Source organism: Haliotis cracherodii, unplaced genomic scaffold (genome assembly GCF_022045235.1).
Source record: "Haliotis cracherodii isolate W230 unplaced genomic scaffold, xgHalCrac1.p SCAF_18, whole genome shotgun sequence".
NCBI classification, from domain to species: Eukaryota; Metazoa; Mollusca; class Gastropoda; order Lepetellida; family Haliotidae; genus Haliotis; species Haliotis cracherodii.
Genome location: NW_027266273.1, coordinates 1,824,897 through 1,840,550, shown reverse-complemented (window position 1 = coordinate 1,840,550; position 15,654 = coordinate 1,824,897). Strand labels below are relative to the sequence as shown.

Sequence of the window (15,654 nt, the reverse complement as noted above, 5' to 3'; positions counted from 1 at the left end):
ATACCACAGAAACGGCTGAAAGGGAATCCCACAGAAACAGCCCCAGTACCCCATGTCTGTCATTAAAGTCGACAGAATGATGATACCATAGATACGGCAGAAAGGGAACCCCACAGAAACAGCCCCAGTACCCTATGTCTGTCATTAAAGTCGACAGAATGATGATATCCTAGATACGACTGAAAGGGAATCCCACAGAAACAGCCCCAGTACCCTATGTCTGTCATTTAAGTCGACAGAATGATGATACCATAGATACGGCAGAAAGGGAATCCAACAGAAACAGAGCCAGTAACCCATGTCTGTCATTAAAGTCGACAGAATGATGATACCATAGATACGGCAGAAAGGGAATCCCACAGAAACAGCCCCAGTACCCTATGTCTGTCATTAAAGTCGACAGAATGATGATATCCTAGATACGACTGAAAGGGAATCCCACAGAAACAGCCCCAGTACCCTATGTCTGTCATTAAAGTCGACAGAATGATGATACCATAGATACGGCAGAAAGGGAATCCAACAGAAACAGAGCCAGTACAAAATGGAGATCCCATAGAAAAGGCCCCCAGGACTCATGTTTGTCATCAACGTCGACAAAATGGTGATCCCATAGAAAAGGCCCCCAGTTCCTAATGTTTGTCATTAAAGTCGACAGAATGGCAATCCCATAGAAAAGGCCCCCAGCACCTCAAGTTTGTCATTAACGTCGACAGAATAATTATCCCATAGAAAAGGCCCCCAGTACCTCATTTTTGACATTAACGTCGACAAAATGGCGATCCCATAGAAAAGGCCCCCAGCACCTCATGTTTGTCATTAACGTCGACAGAATAATGATCCCATAGAAAACGCCCCCAGTGCCTCATGTTTGACATTAACGTCGACAAAATGGTGATTCCATAGAAAACTCCCCCAGCACCTCATGTTTGTCATTCACGTCGACAGAATAACGATCCCGTAGAAAACGCCCCCAGTACCTCATGTTTGACATTAACGTCGAAAGAATGGTGATTCCAATGAAAAGGCCCCCAGCACCTCATGTTTGTCATTCACGTCGACAGAATGGTGATTCCATAGAAAAGTTCCCTAGTAAATCATGTTTATCATTAGCGTCAACAGAATGGAGATCCCATAGAAAAGGCACCCAGTGCCTCATGTTTGTCATTAGCGTCAACAGAATGGAGATCCCATAGAAAAGGCCCCCAGTGCCTCATGTTTGTCATTAGCGTCGATAGAATGGAGATCCCATAGAAAAGGCCCCCAGTGCCTCATGTTTGTCATTAACGTCGACAGAATGGAGATCCCATAGAAAAGGCCCCCAGCACCAAAAGGAAATGCTGTTCATACTATCATTGTTTCCTTTCCTATTATATATAGCGACGTGAATGCACGTGTGTGTGTGTGTGTGTGTGTGTGTGTGTGTGTGTGTGTGTGGCTGCTTGTACTAGTCCGGGGCTGATGCAGTACTAGCACACTGAGATACCATGCCGCAGTGTAACATGAATAACCCACTCGGTCACAGTACTCTGACTCTGAGCCGACCAGTCCTTGTTTGAGCCCCTTTATTAAGTGATGCCGAGCGCCAGGCAGGGCAACAATCAGTACCATCTTTTAGCATCTTTTGGTATGACGGAGTGGATCGAACCCTGAGCCTTCTGCTCTCCAGGCGGAGCCTCTACCACCAGACTACGGAGGCGGGACACCATCTACAAAGAACTTAGATACTTATACCAAACCAGTCAGACAACGATCTCTCGTGCCATCTGCGTATAACCCTTGTTGATTACTAGGGCACATTCCGTTCCTGTAACACGTGCTTGAGTTAATTTGAGCTATAAATAGCTACTTATAAAGGTTGTGCGGAGCAATTACGGCACTCTCTTGCTCGGAACAGAACGAGCGTGTCCATTAAGAAGACCAATTATTTCGCCCAAATCAATATGAGTTTCTGATTTTGCAATTATTCATGTTTTCCATAAATCAATACGTTGTTAATCGAATGTTATTATCGAGCTGAAATACAAAATGATCACATTAATTCAATAATGGATCAGGTGATCTGCGCGGCTGTCTTCAAGTGTCCTCTGAACACCAGCCTACCTCAGAACTAGTAGACTTGAGGATAATGCTTGCATTGTCAGCTTACTTCCGCGGTTAGAGTGTTCGGGTGATCGAGACATTAATACTTCATGCCATATATGCCACAGGGAAAAGCAATCCGATACCCGCGAGCAAATATAGAATTTTGCGCCACCAAAGTTTTATCGATAACTGCAACAAAGATTCGGCGAGAAGTGTACCAAATGCAAACCGGCTAAAGATTGTTTTTACTTTTTTCTTTTGTATAGTACATGTGCATCAATATGTTTTGAATGATCTTTAATGCTAGGTATATTGTAAGGTTATTGTTATATATAGTGAAACCAGACCCCTTTACTTGGACATCCCTCATTCTTGATTATTGGTGTTTGGGGCGTATACCAACATACGTACAACGGAAAATACTCCCGTTGTAATGATTCGTTGATCTAGATGTTTCCCATGGAATGGTAGCATCCGGACTGACATGTTAAACTACATAATGATGACACTTTCGTGAAGACATTTAGTTAATAATCTAATTTTTTTTTATATTCAATAAATTCAAAATTCAAAAATTTCAAGATTTATAAACCCAAGAAAATAAACAAATGCCAAGAAGCAACGTCAAAAGTAATACACACACAAACAAACAGACGTCGCCGTTATAAATGGAATTAATGACCTGTACAAGAGGAAGAAACATTGATAGCATCATTCGAAAAGATAATAATGATAATCATATTTCATGGAAACTATAGAATGCTAAAATAAGTGTTATGATAACATAAAAATGAAGTTTTAAAAATTGGCGAGTGTGTTTCTTTTTCCATTGCTCTACAAATCAATAAAACCAGGAACAGAAGGGTTGCACTAATTGAGATACTTTGCGAATCATGCGCGATGTATCTGATGGCCTATTACTGTAATTAGATTGAAGAGGGAGGGTATAACTATCACAAGAACGTGATACTGGAACATGTATTTTGTTAATAAACTTCCTATTTTAGCTAGGCTGTGATTAACGTGGCACTAAATCACCCTTAAAGATTGGTTGTTTATCGAACCAATGAATGTGTGACCTCATCCAACTTTACGTTAACCTAAAAAAATATCAATACGACAACACAATATCTTAATGATAAAGAGGCATTTCCTTCTTCGGGCCGACGGGTTCATAGTCAAAACAGTATCCTGAGTGGTCTAGCTACATGTTATGTAGCGTTTTCTTCATAAAATATCCACCGACCTGTTAAATCGCTTTTTCCAACTTAGAGTTCACCCGGTCCTATGTGCACAAGTACGCTATACCAATCAGGTGTATTCTAGAATTTGTGAATGAGCTGCAATTGGAAGAAAAACTTGACAACAACGTTTATTTCTTAAACTCGTTAAATTTTGTCATTTCAGGTGCTGATCCTAAGCTCCGCGATCATGGCAGGAAGCTGTGTGCCGAAGAATGGGCTCGCTTTGTAGGAAGGAAAGAGTGCGCAGAATCCATTGCCAAGTTCTCAAACACAAAGAGATTTTGCCTGAAGTCTCGTCTCAACCAAAATGTTGAACGTTGCAGCAGTGTACCAGATCTTGCTTCTGATCGATTGTCACGCACTGACTCGACAAAACAATCCAAAAAGAGACGCGGGGGTTCATTAAGACGCAAATTGAAAAATATTCTACCCCACAACACGGAGACATTAGGGATCAATCTTTCCAGTCCCGGAAGCCCGTTCGCAGTTATCGCCCGTTGTGTCTCCACTCCCGTTCTTCCGGGAGTGATCTCCCCTGCGAACGCTCCCTGTCTCAGGCGACCCGTCAGCGCGGACAATATCCCCAGGGTGGAGGTCACCGTTCCACTGGATGATGATGGTACCCACGTTGAAAGTAACATGATTGCAAGGCGTAAAGCTGCTAAAAGAAATGCTCAACAGGATTACAGTGCTCGATGATTTTGGAATTTCCACATGTACAATTGATTCAGGCTGGACTGTGAAGGGGAGTGAATGAGAATGTCTGATTCATCATTAATTTCTTTAGAGAAGAATATCTTGGGCACAGCCGTGTTTGAATGTGGATTCTGAGTTGCATTTTATTAGAACATTGGTAGTTTATATCATTTGATTGCAGTTTTAATCTTTCCTTCGTCGTTATATTTTTTTCATATGTTAGTCATTTTTTCCTATTTAAGTCATTTTTTTCGTATTTTAGTCAATTGTTACAACTCCTAAAAGGCAAATCCTATATGAGGTGAAACATTCTGCGTTCTGTTGAGCTAAGTGTTCAGTTTTATTTGTAATGAATTATTCATTTTCACGCATTATTACATTTATCTAAAGCATTTGAGTTTAGGCTGTTAGGTTATTTGCAAAATATCTTGCTTTTTATATCTAATATGTATATTATGTATTAATTGTTTATCTTGATGTTTCTTCATTATACTTAAATTGTATTGTCAATATCATAATTTCAATAATCAATTTCGTCATGTTTCTAGATAATTTTGACTATGTTCTCCATTCCCTTCAAGTTAAATCGAGATTTTCATATTATTTTGATGTTGTGACGTGATACTTCGTTTAAAGAAATCTTTTATGCATTTTATTCATAAAATGCTTCAGTCTCTGCAAATTCAAATTGATGCCTTTTGTAAGATCTGATATATCCCAGATACACAACGTACAAGGGAAGATGGATGGACCTTTTTAATCTTTTACTTTTTATTCCTAGAAGTTGTTTCGAATACTTTAATTATCTTTCACATATGGCAACATCAATCGAACCTTTCCTCTCCTTAATGTTTAAATTTGTCTGTATTACAACTGAGCCAAGAAGTGTCAACATGTATTCGAAGATACGTTTAAAGTGGGTATATATGAAAAGGAAAGGTGGTGCTTTTCAGTCATCTCAGTTGTCAAACATTTTTCACATTTCCATTTTGAAAAGACTCACTGATATTTTGCTATATATCTATATCACCTGTAGGTGTCATATCCAAACATTTCTACAACTTTCATATATTTTCCTATATATCGTAATTTCTATGTTGTGGTGGTGAAAATGTGACTTTCTACTAACATTGGTGAAAATGTGACTTTCTACTTACATTGTACATGATAATGTATTCATCGGGGTCCTTGCGACTAAAAGTGAAGGAAAGTATTTGCAGATATAGCGGACATATATGATGATGATGATGATGATAATAATAATAATAATAATAATAATAATAATAATAATAATAATAATAATAATAATAATAATAATAATAATTATCATCTACTGATATAATAAGTCATCTTAATATTAACTTTGATCTTATTTGAAGTTCCTTCCGAGTTTTCTTGTCAGTGTAACATCAGTGAGTAAATTGTTCATCGGAACACCGGCTATCATACAGTGACTTTATCTGCCGTTTCAAAATATCTAACTTTTTGTTTTTGCTTATAGGTTTTACAGTGCTCATACAAGACAGCCATTTACAAAGGTTGTTCTTTTCGGAAAATCACATTATCTTAGTCATTAAATTAAAATTGTGTTGTGTTGATTCTTGTGAGTTTTTATTCTATTTGTATTTTCTTTGATAATGGTTTTATACGATCATTACGATTGTTGATGACATGTACGTATGTGAATGTATCTTTAAATATTTTCTTCCTTGCTATTGTACCTGTACAGGATATCAAAGAAGAAATATTTTCTTCAAAATAAAGTTATCTGCCAAACGAACCTTGTGTCAGCTACATCGTTCATATTTTATGTCACGCACACACACACACACACACACACACACACACACACACACACACACACACACACACACACACACACACACACACACACACACACACACACACACACACACACACACAAGGGCTGTATTCTTTATCGGGGTGTGGGGATATAAAGGTTTAGTCGCGAGAATAGTAGGCGGGGCGAAGCCAAGTCTTGTTGTTCTCGATACTATTTGTTTATCCCGATAAAGTACTGTCACGAGTCATATATGTGCCTGACTCCAATAACTGAGTCCCGTGAACAGCGTTCATGTGCATAAAAAGAACAACCCACACAAACGGCACTTTTCCCTTTCACTAAAGGCCCACAACTCCACGGCCCAGACAGACGTCTGTGTAAATATCGAGGTGCTTGCAGCTTGATGGGCGCTGTTGTATAGAGTGTATTAGTCGGAGTACGTTGTTGAGGATTTTATTGGACTACCGATGACCCAAATGATGACCACACATTGACTCAGGGGCATTAACCGTGTTAAAAACCTACCAATCGATTGTGATACAATCATTTATATCAAAAGAATGGCAATCATTGAAGCAGATCCAGCACAAGACAGGAACATGAATGTAGTAACAAAAAGAACCACTCACAGGAGAGTCAGGAATATCCCATCTGTATCACGAATATCTGGATCAGACCAGACCAAAGCATCAGATGCGAACCTCGCCGTCGGGGCACAGTAACAAACAATCAGTCATTTCATACATCGGAGCCACCCGATCATCATTGTAGTCGGTACCAGTACAATGTCCCGGTGGCCCATCCTGCCTCGAATCCTCGAATCTGCCCGTATCTGTTTAGAGATCCTGGAAGTGATCCTGCAAATCAGGTCTACCAAAGGCATTCCACGTGTAGATTAAAAGTTGAAATGTTTACACTATTCCTGTTCGACATGAATATGATCCAGCCTCCAATCGAGAAGTATTCACAAGGAAGAGTATTTATGGATGTCTACGTCTTTATTATGAGAAACACAAGGATTCGGAGAATATTCTTCCTCCTTCACCATGTGGATAAATGCTATGAAGCGGAGAACATTATATGGACCTGTTAGAGCAACAACATCAATAAGATAACAAAGGTGGAAACTTAACAAGGGAAGCCAGCAGTTAATTGGCGCTGATGGGTGATTAGAAATGGACAAATGGAAGACAACACTTAACAGTTAATTAGCGCTGATAGATGATAGCGATGGACAACTGGAAGCCCATTGACAATGGACAAGAGGCAGGGGGTAATTAGCACTGATAGGAAATAGCAATGGAAATGGGAATCGACACACGGAAGCCAGCTGAATAATTAGCACAGACAAGAAGTATTCACTCCTCAATTATTGCATTAATTGTGTGTAAAACCACAGATAGTAATGGGTTCTTACTTGCAACCAGACTCCAGTCAAATCGACAAATAAATAGCCTAACATAGATAATATCTGTACATACGTAAGTTCATGCATAAACATTCAGTCGGTGTGGTTACTGTCTGTGGTGCGAGGGCGGATATCACTGGTCACCAGTGTATAAGTCCGAATCTTGCCTCCAGTAAAGTGTAGTCTTCTAAGCGTATGGTGTCTCCGAGCACATGGCGAATTTGCTGAACAGTATATAATAGGTCTTGCAAGCTTTTATGTGACAGGCGGGTCTCATCAACATTCGGCTTTGCATCGAAATGACATTACCGTACAAGACAATCCGATTAGCGCCCTTTACCGAGACTAATTTGCCATCAGAGGGCGCTGTAAACAAATAATGTCAAACCGTAGCATGATGCTTGTGTGTTTAGAGATTATGTTGTACCTTCAAAGCCAACAGAGGTTATCTCAAGATATTAAAGATTTTTTAAAGGTTTTATTTTCCAGGTCATCATCACGTAATTCTTTTGCAAAAACACAATTCAGAGGACAAGGACGGCAAAGGTCCTTTTTTGCAAACTTTAGTTGTGGGAAAACTTTGAGATATCAGACAATTATCAGATTTCACAGAGAATGTGAAGACTCCCCAACACTGAAGCCTTCAGCATTACCCAGATAGTCAGAAGGGCTGTATTCCTGGTAGCACACCCGGGTACTCTCCAAATGTCAGTCAATAGATTGGGAGGAAGCAAACCTAAGGTACCAAGAACAATGGGGAGTCGGACAACTAGGTACTTGGGATGCAAGCGTGACATTTCGAAAGCGAGGTCCGCATATATGTCATGTTTTTCCTCAATCCTTTCAATCACACCAGTGTCAAAAGGGACAGAAAATTCAATGATATAAATGATTTCATTGGATTTATCCAAACGGACACGATCAGGTTCGTTGGCCTGGATACGTCTGAGGCTGTAAACGGGCCCATTCCAAAGAATTTTGCATTTATCATGTTCCATGACGCCCTCTACATATTCAGGGTCGTGCCATGGATGGACCTCTGTGTCAAAACCACAAACATGGCGAAGACGGTAATAATCGAACCACACCATCATGTCGCTTAAGATACTGTGTCTGTGCCACAGCTGAAAATCCACTCACAATGTGCTGGACAGTCTTATTAAATGCAATACATAATCTACATTTTCATCATCATCATCATCATCATCATCATCATCATCATCATCATCATCCGAGTTCACGATAATAGAAGTCGCTTAAGTATGATTGTGACGCACAATTATTGCTTAATGCATTTAAACCCGAAGCCAACATGAAGAGAAAAGCTTTGAAAAACACATAACGCAAAATCAGCAAAATAACCGCTTCACTGAATATGCTCATTACAGGGCGATGCATCGCCGGTTATATAATCCTGGTGGTTAAAAAGCATTTGCGTCATCCCTTCCGAGGTTTTTAATTTGTTTTTGTTTTCCATTCTGTGATCGTCAGTGATACGATTTTGATTCTGGTTCTGGAATTAGTTTTCAAATGAAATAATATATCATCCGCGGCATACATCAGCTTTGATCGTATATGCATCAGCTGTCAAATTATAAAACACGTTTTCTGCGTTTAAAGGTCTTTGTTGGGTAAGTTAAAGGGACACCTTTTTGGGAAATAGATTGACGTGTTCAGTCCTCATATGTACCTGTCATGGGAAGTTATGGGCAGAAAGGATTTTATCATCAATTGATCACCAGCAGCGACGTCACAACAGGCTTCACAGGAACACGAGGACCATCGTCACAACAGGCTTCACAGGACCACCAGCACCACCGTCACAATAGACATCACAAGAACACAAGCACCACCGTCACAACAGACATCACAGAAACACCAGCACCACCGCCACAACAGACATCACATGAACACCAGCCTCACCGTCACAACAGAAATCACAGGAACACCAGCACCACCGTCACAACAGACATCACAAGAAAACCAGCCTGCATATGCATATGCATATTACTAGATGATCATTCCTATCATAATCTGGAGAGAGACATGCATATATACTAAACACAAAAACGGCACCGGTTGACATGTTAAAGAATGAAAAAGCAAATACTTACGTGTATAATGTGAAGTTTCAAATACACACTCGAAAAAACTTCAGCATAGACACTAGGCAATCATACAGAGACAGTTGTTTTGGATTGTATGATGGTTCTCATTTTGTGCCGCTGTTGCCGACACATCTCTTTTGTTTCAATTTTGCCGTCCACTAACTATGCTTGGAACATTACATTAGTAAATCCTGTCACACAAAAAAGGTTTCATTTGCTGCCGTGCTGATGGCTTTGTCGTTCAATGCCAGAAGGAAGAAATTCAGTATTCTCTCTTCACAAGTTGATGAGGCTTTGCTGGCAGCGGTGTGACCTCCTTCTTGGCTATAGGATTTAACACGGCTTTTAGTTACATAACGGCGTGTTCGCTGACTGGGGACAAAGCCCGACATGATGCGGATCTCAAACGTTCACAACTTGGGTGAAACTCGTGAGCACAGGTAATCAACCCAGACACAATCGGGCGTTTCTGGGATTCGAACTTACGATCATAGATGTCTGAGACGCCTAAATCTGCACAGAAATATGAAGGGGCTACTAAGGCTATTATTGTTATTATTATCATGTTCAGATTAAAATAAAAATTGCAACAAAGAGGGTTTGGGTGATCCTGGCACAGTCAGGATGGTTAGGCTCATCATCAGCTCAGGGCTCTTGCCCCTCTACACGCAGCCCAGACAGCGAATGGGACTTCTCCCAGGAAGCGCTGCCTAGTCAAACCCACCCAGAACATTTCAGAGAATGTGAAGACTCCCCAACACTGAAGCCTTCAGCATTACCCAGATAGTCAGAAGGGCTGTATTCCTGGTAGCACACCCGGGTACTCTCCAAATGTCAGTCAACAGATTGGGAGATACCAAACCTAAGGCACCGAGAACAATGGGGAGTAGGAAAACTTGGTACTTGGGATGCAAGCGTGACATTTCGAAAGCGAGGTCCGCATATTTGCCATCATTTTCCTCAATCTTGTCAATCACAGCAGTGCCAAAGGGGACAGAACATTCAATGATATAAATGATTTCATTGGATTTAGCACAGAACCATCAACAAAATCAACACCGACATTGAGATTATGTCCCACATCCTTGATTCGTTTTAGAAAACTGTGGAATGCCTTGTTTTCATCATGATTCTCGACATGCTTCATAAGAGGATCTTCAGACAAATAAATGTGTGCAAAAGTGCACAAAACAATTCTATCATGAAGAGCCTCCACATTGATCAAACCATAATTGGTAAATATAAGCTATTGAGGGAAGAGCGAGGGTGGTGAGTATATTGTCTGACATGATTCTCCGTGTGAGGGTGTCAATACCCTGAATTTCTTGTTTCGTCCAATCAACAAAACCAAAAGAATACAAAAGGACGGGCACAGCATAAGTATTTGTGGCTTTGATTGTATTGCGAGCGTTCAGCTCTGAATTCCAGATTTTCTGGATTATTATTATTATTATTATTATTATTATTATTATTATTATTATTATACCTAATGGTATCCCAGTGTAATATACCGGTAAGATGCAAGGAACGCATTAATAAAGAGTGCTTGGTCATTAGTTTAAATGTATCTGTTTTCCAATAACAGCTCCTCGAATGGCCAATATGTGATTTATCATGATGAATATATGACTATACGGATTTGAACATGTTGACTAATAGCATCAAAACTTGGAACACCGAGCTATGTAGTAGTGCTTAAGCCTAACACTCAAACCCGACCTGTGTGCGTCAGGAACAGAAACATAAACAACTGACCTACACCACCGCCCCTGGAGCCTAACACTCAAACCCGACCTGTGTGCGTCAGGAACAAAAACATAAAAAACTGGCCTACACCACCGCCCCTGGAGACATCCCAAAGATGGCATTTTAAGGGAATATCGTCAACACTAAGAGGAATTACCATTTAATCATACAACCTAGCTATCATCATAACTAGTCTGGAACCATCGTGTAATAATGTCCCATTTCTCGTATAAGCACCCGATTCCATTCTAGCCTCGAGCTGTTCTGGTCTCGGATCCTGATTAAGTAGCCTGATTTTGCAATAGCGGCAAAACCTGCCCTTTATATATTTCGGGCACGCTGAACAAGCATGGCTTTCTTCCGTGCCAACGATCCAAATGCTAAAGAGATTTAACAGATAACAATTTCAGATACGTGTATTAGACTAAATTTGCTGAACATAATGTGTCCTTTGCCACATGTTAGTTGAGCTAAAGTGTCTCAAAGTGCCCTTTAAATGCATGAACATACTGGAATGTAGGAGTGACGCCATCGCTGTGCTCCACTCACGTTTATCAGCTTGTTGACAGATGCAATCAAATTTTGCTCAGGAGCAGGGTATTTTTATGACATGCTTGTGTAAAAGCCCCTTTTGTATCGCAAACTTTTCAGATAGATAAAGTTTTCCAAGTACTTACTTAGTTAAGCAGTAACGAGACTTTGTAGCTCACCTATTTAGTTCCTGGAATGCTTATATTAGATTATGAAGCTCATAATGAAAGGATAAACAAGGATATGAGAAAATATTTGAAAGTTTGATTCAAAACAACATGGGTAGGCCCTGTGATATGTGCAGAGTAGTTTGACATAGTAGACGGGCATGGTTGTGGAGATAGGTAAGCATGAATAGTAGACGGGCATGGCAGTGGAGATAGGTAATCATGAATAGTAGTAGGACTTGGTAGTCGAGATGGGTAAGCATGAATAGCAGACGGGCATGGCAGTGGAGATAGGTAATCATGAATAGTAGACGGGCATGGTAGTGGAGATAGGTAATCATGAATAGTAGACGGACATGGTAGTGGAGATGGGTAAGCATGAATAGTAGATGGACATGGCAGTGGAGATAGGTAATCATGAATAGTAGACGGACATGGTAGTGGAGATAGGTAATCATGAATAGTAGACGGACATGGTAGTGGAGATGGGTAAGGATGAATAGTAGTAGGGCATGGTAGTGGAGATATGTATCCATGTATAGTAGACGGGCATGGTAGTGGAGATAGGTAAGCATGAATAGTAGACGGGCATGGCAGTGGAGATAGGTAATCATGAATAGTAGTAGGACTTGGTAGTGGAGATGGGTAATCGTGAATAGTAGACGGGCATGGTAGTGGAGATGGGTAATCATGAATAGTAGACGGGCATGGTAGTGGAGATAGGTAATCATGAAGAGTAGAAGGGGTTGGTAGTAAATTATGAAAATGTGAATTGCAAATGAGGTGAAGACAGAAGGAGAGGTTAGTCATAAATAGTAGGAGATAGTCGTCGGGGTTATTGGACAGAAAAGTTATATAAAGTAACAGTGAGAACAAAAGCAGATATTTAACGTGAAAATCCAAAGCAATGGCAGTCAAGATTCCAAGTACGTTCAATGGCAGTTGTACTGGAAGACCAAAACCTCGTACATCATCACATGAGTGGGAGCTAATACTTTACTTTGTGCTATATTTTGTGAACGCTATTCTGTGTCATATTGAATGACAACCATTAACGTATTTGGTGCACTTTAACAATCAGTTACAGAACTACGCGCAGGTACAATTTTACAGATCTGACGCAACACTCTGATCTGACAAAAAAACAACACCCTAAACAACATGCTCCCTGCTGAATCGTACCAGTAATTTTATTCGTAGATTGCTTCAAAAATATCACGTTTGGTGGACTGTGGAAGTGGAAGTGGCTGTTATGTTTGTGAGGACGACAAAGCAGATTAGCACATCAATTGCTGATGATTCGGAATCCATCAAGCAGGCATATCTTGGCTCAGTGACAACGTAAACCTTAACTCAAAGAAAGCAGTGTATTTTAGGAAAATGCTTCTCAACAGCGAGAGATTCACTTTTACGTAATTGAATCACGCCTCAAATGTACCGCGACTTTCGTTTATTGTTTTGGAGTAAAGTGTATCCAATTGCAGACATTCATCACAGTGACACAAATACTTTCGTGGTCGACATATATCCGTTCAGAAACCTCCCGTTAAATTGTATTACGTATGAATAAGTAATGACAATCTAAACCAACACTCAATCCTCCACCCTATAGAATATTTAAGATGACACCGTCAACGGTTCAAAGGCGCGTTTAAATCTTTACTCGCACTTGGGAACAGACGCAGGTGTCGATTTGGCATCAATGGCGTTAGACACGTACGTCCTCTCTGGCAAACACGGCTTGCTTCCATCAACTCCACCGGAGTGAGCAGAGAGCGCCGCACTCGACAACAATTACTGGCTAATAACGGCCAGGACGAGGTTGGTGGAGGACGGAGAAGAACAAATGGCGGGAAATTGGTTCAGCTGTCGTCTGCTGGTCAAGTTCCGCACTGTAATGCTGACATATAAGGGATCGATTTCTGATTTGGGGTCGCACTACTGAATCTGTCATCCTGTATTGTTAAAACAGAACACCGGACAGAATTGCCTTCCTTTCAGGTGACAAACGATAACACGTGAACACGTCCAGCGACTGATGTTGTTTTCGAGGAGCTGGTGTGTGCAGCGCTGGGAATGAACAGACGCCAGACGGTTTGGCGACTCGACAGGTTTAAGAACATTGGTGACTATTGCTGGTGCATACTTTGTATCAATCTACAGGGTATAGTACTGTAGTTTAATAAGTAACTAAGCATTGTCATTTTTGCAATGCAAGACAGATTCAATACATATGCAAAGTTGTTGATACAGATGTTTCGATGAAGAGTCAGTAATACTGGATTCCTTTAGGTTTCCCGGGACAAAATAGGTGACCAGTAATCATGGTTGTTATATGAGCTGGCTAAAATTAGTATCTTGTTGTGACAATGTGTATCCTAGCAATGTGCGTGTGGGATCTAGTCGAAATACCGTTCAATGATCTCTACAAGAGAAAAACTCCATCAAAGGTGTCCATAAGAAGAGTAAGTGATTGAGTATGGTTTTGCGCCGCTTTTTAGCAATATCACGGCGGGGAACACCAGAAATGGGCTTCACACATTGTACCCATGTCGGGAATCGAACCCGGGTCTTCGGCGTGACGAGCTAGCGCTTTAACCACGAGGCTACTCGACCGCTCCCCTTAACAAGAAACATCAAGTAAATGTTTATATATGAGATACGTCCATTAATCATGTTCATTTACATTCAAAAGAAAGCTAAAGGTGTTTATAGCACTCCAGAAGGAACACCCATTACAGGTGTTCACAGATCTCAACGACGAACACCAATTTAAGGTGTTCATTGATCTCTACAACGAACACCATTGAAAGGAGTTCCGAAATCTTAAGAAGGAACACCCATTAAAAGTGTTCATTGATCTGTATTACGAATGTAATACGAATTAAAAGTGTGAATATACATCTCGAGGGAACTCCCATTAAATATGTTCTGTATGGATTGAAGAAATATTCATTACAAGTGTTCGTAGAACACTATAATGTAAGTCAATTAAAGGTTTACATAGTTTGCTGAGGGAAACACCTGCTGAGTTAAAACGTGTTCGTATATCTCAAGAAGGATCACCCGTTAAAGGTTTACATAGTCCTCTATAAGGAGCACCTATTAAACGTTTTCATAGTTTGCTGAGAGAAACATTTATCAAAAAGTGTTCATATTTCTTAAGAAGGAACACCCATTAATTGTGTTCATAGTTCTCTAAAAGAAAAACCCATTAAAGATGTACACACGTTACAAGTTTACAAAGTTCACTGGAAGGAACATCGATTTAAAGTTTACATAGTTTGCTGAAAATAACACCTATTTAAACGTGTTCATATATCTCAAGAGGGAACACTCAAAGGTTTACATAGAGATGTATAAGGAACACCCCTTAAAGGTTTACATAGAGATGTATAAGGGACACCCCTTAAAGGTTTAAATAGAGATGTGTAAGGAGCTCCCCTTAAAGTTTTACATAGATATGAATAAGGAACACCCCTTAAAGGTTTACAAAGAGATGTATAAGGAACACCCCTGAAAGGTTTACATAGAGATGTATAAGGAACACCCCTTAAAGGTTTACATAGAGATGAATAAGGAGCACCCATTGAAGGTTTACATAGAGATGTATAAGGAGCACCCATTGAAGGTTTACATAGAGATGTATAAGGAACACCCATTGAAGGTTTACATAGAGATGTATAAGGAACACCCCTTAAAGGTTTACATAGAGATGTATAAGGAGCACCCCTTAAAGGTTTACATAGAGATGTATAAGTAGCACCCATTAAAGGTTTACATAGAGATGTATAAGGAACACCCATTGAAGGTTTACATAGAGATGTATAGGGAACACCCATTGAAGGTTTACAAAGAGATGTAT

At 40.2% G+C, this 15,654-nt stretch overlaps 1 protein-coding gene across 2 annotated transcripts in view; it reads left to right on the top strand.

The window, feature by feature from the left end:
* The window catches only part of LOC139466103 (uncharacterized), a 53,095-nt gene extending 48,685 nt beyond the window's left edge, over positions 1–4,410 (top strand). For both annotated transcript variants that reach the window (XM_071248118.1, XM_071248120.1), the window contains exon 5: positions 3,493–4,410. In XM_071248118.1, coding sequence (XP_071104219.1) covers positions 3,493–4,028 — 536 coding nt within the window. In that variant the 3' untranslated portion in view covers positions 4,029–4,410. The remainder of the gene's footprint in view (positions 1–3,492) is intronic.
* Positions 4,411–15,654: the final 11,244 nt, after the last annotated feature.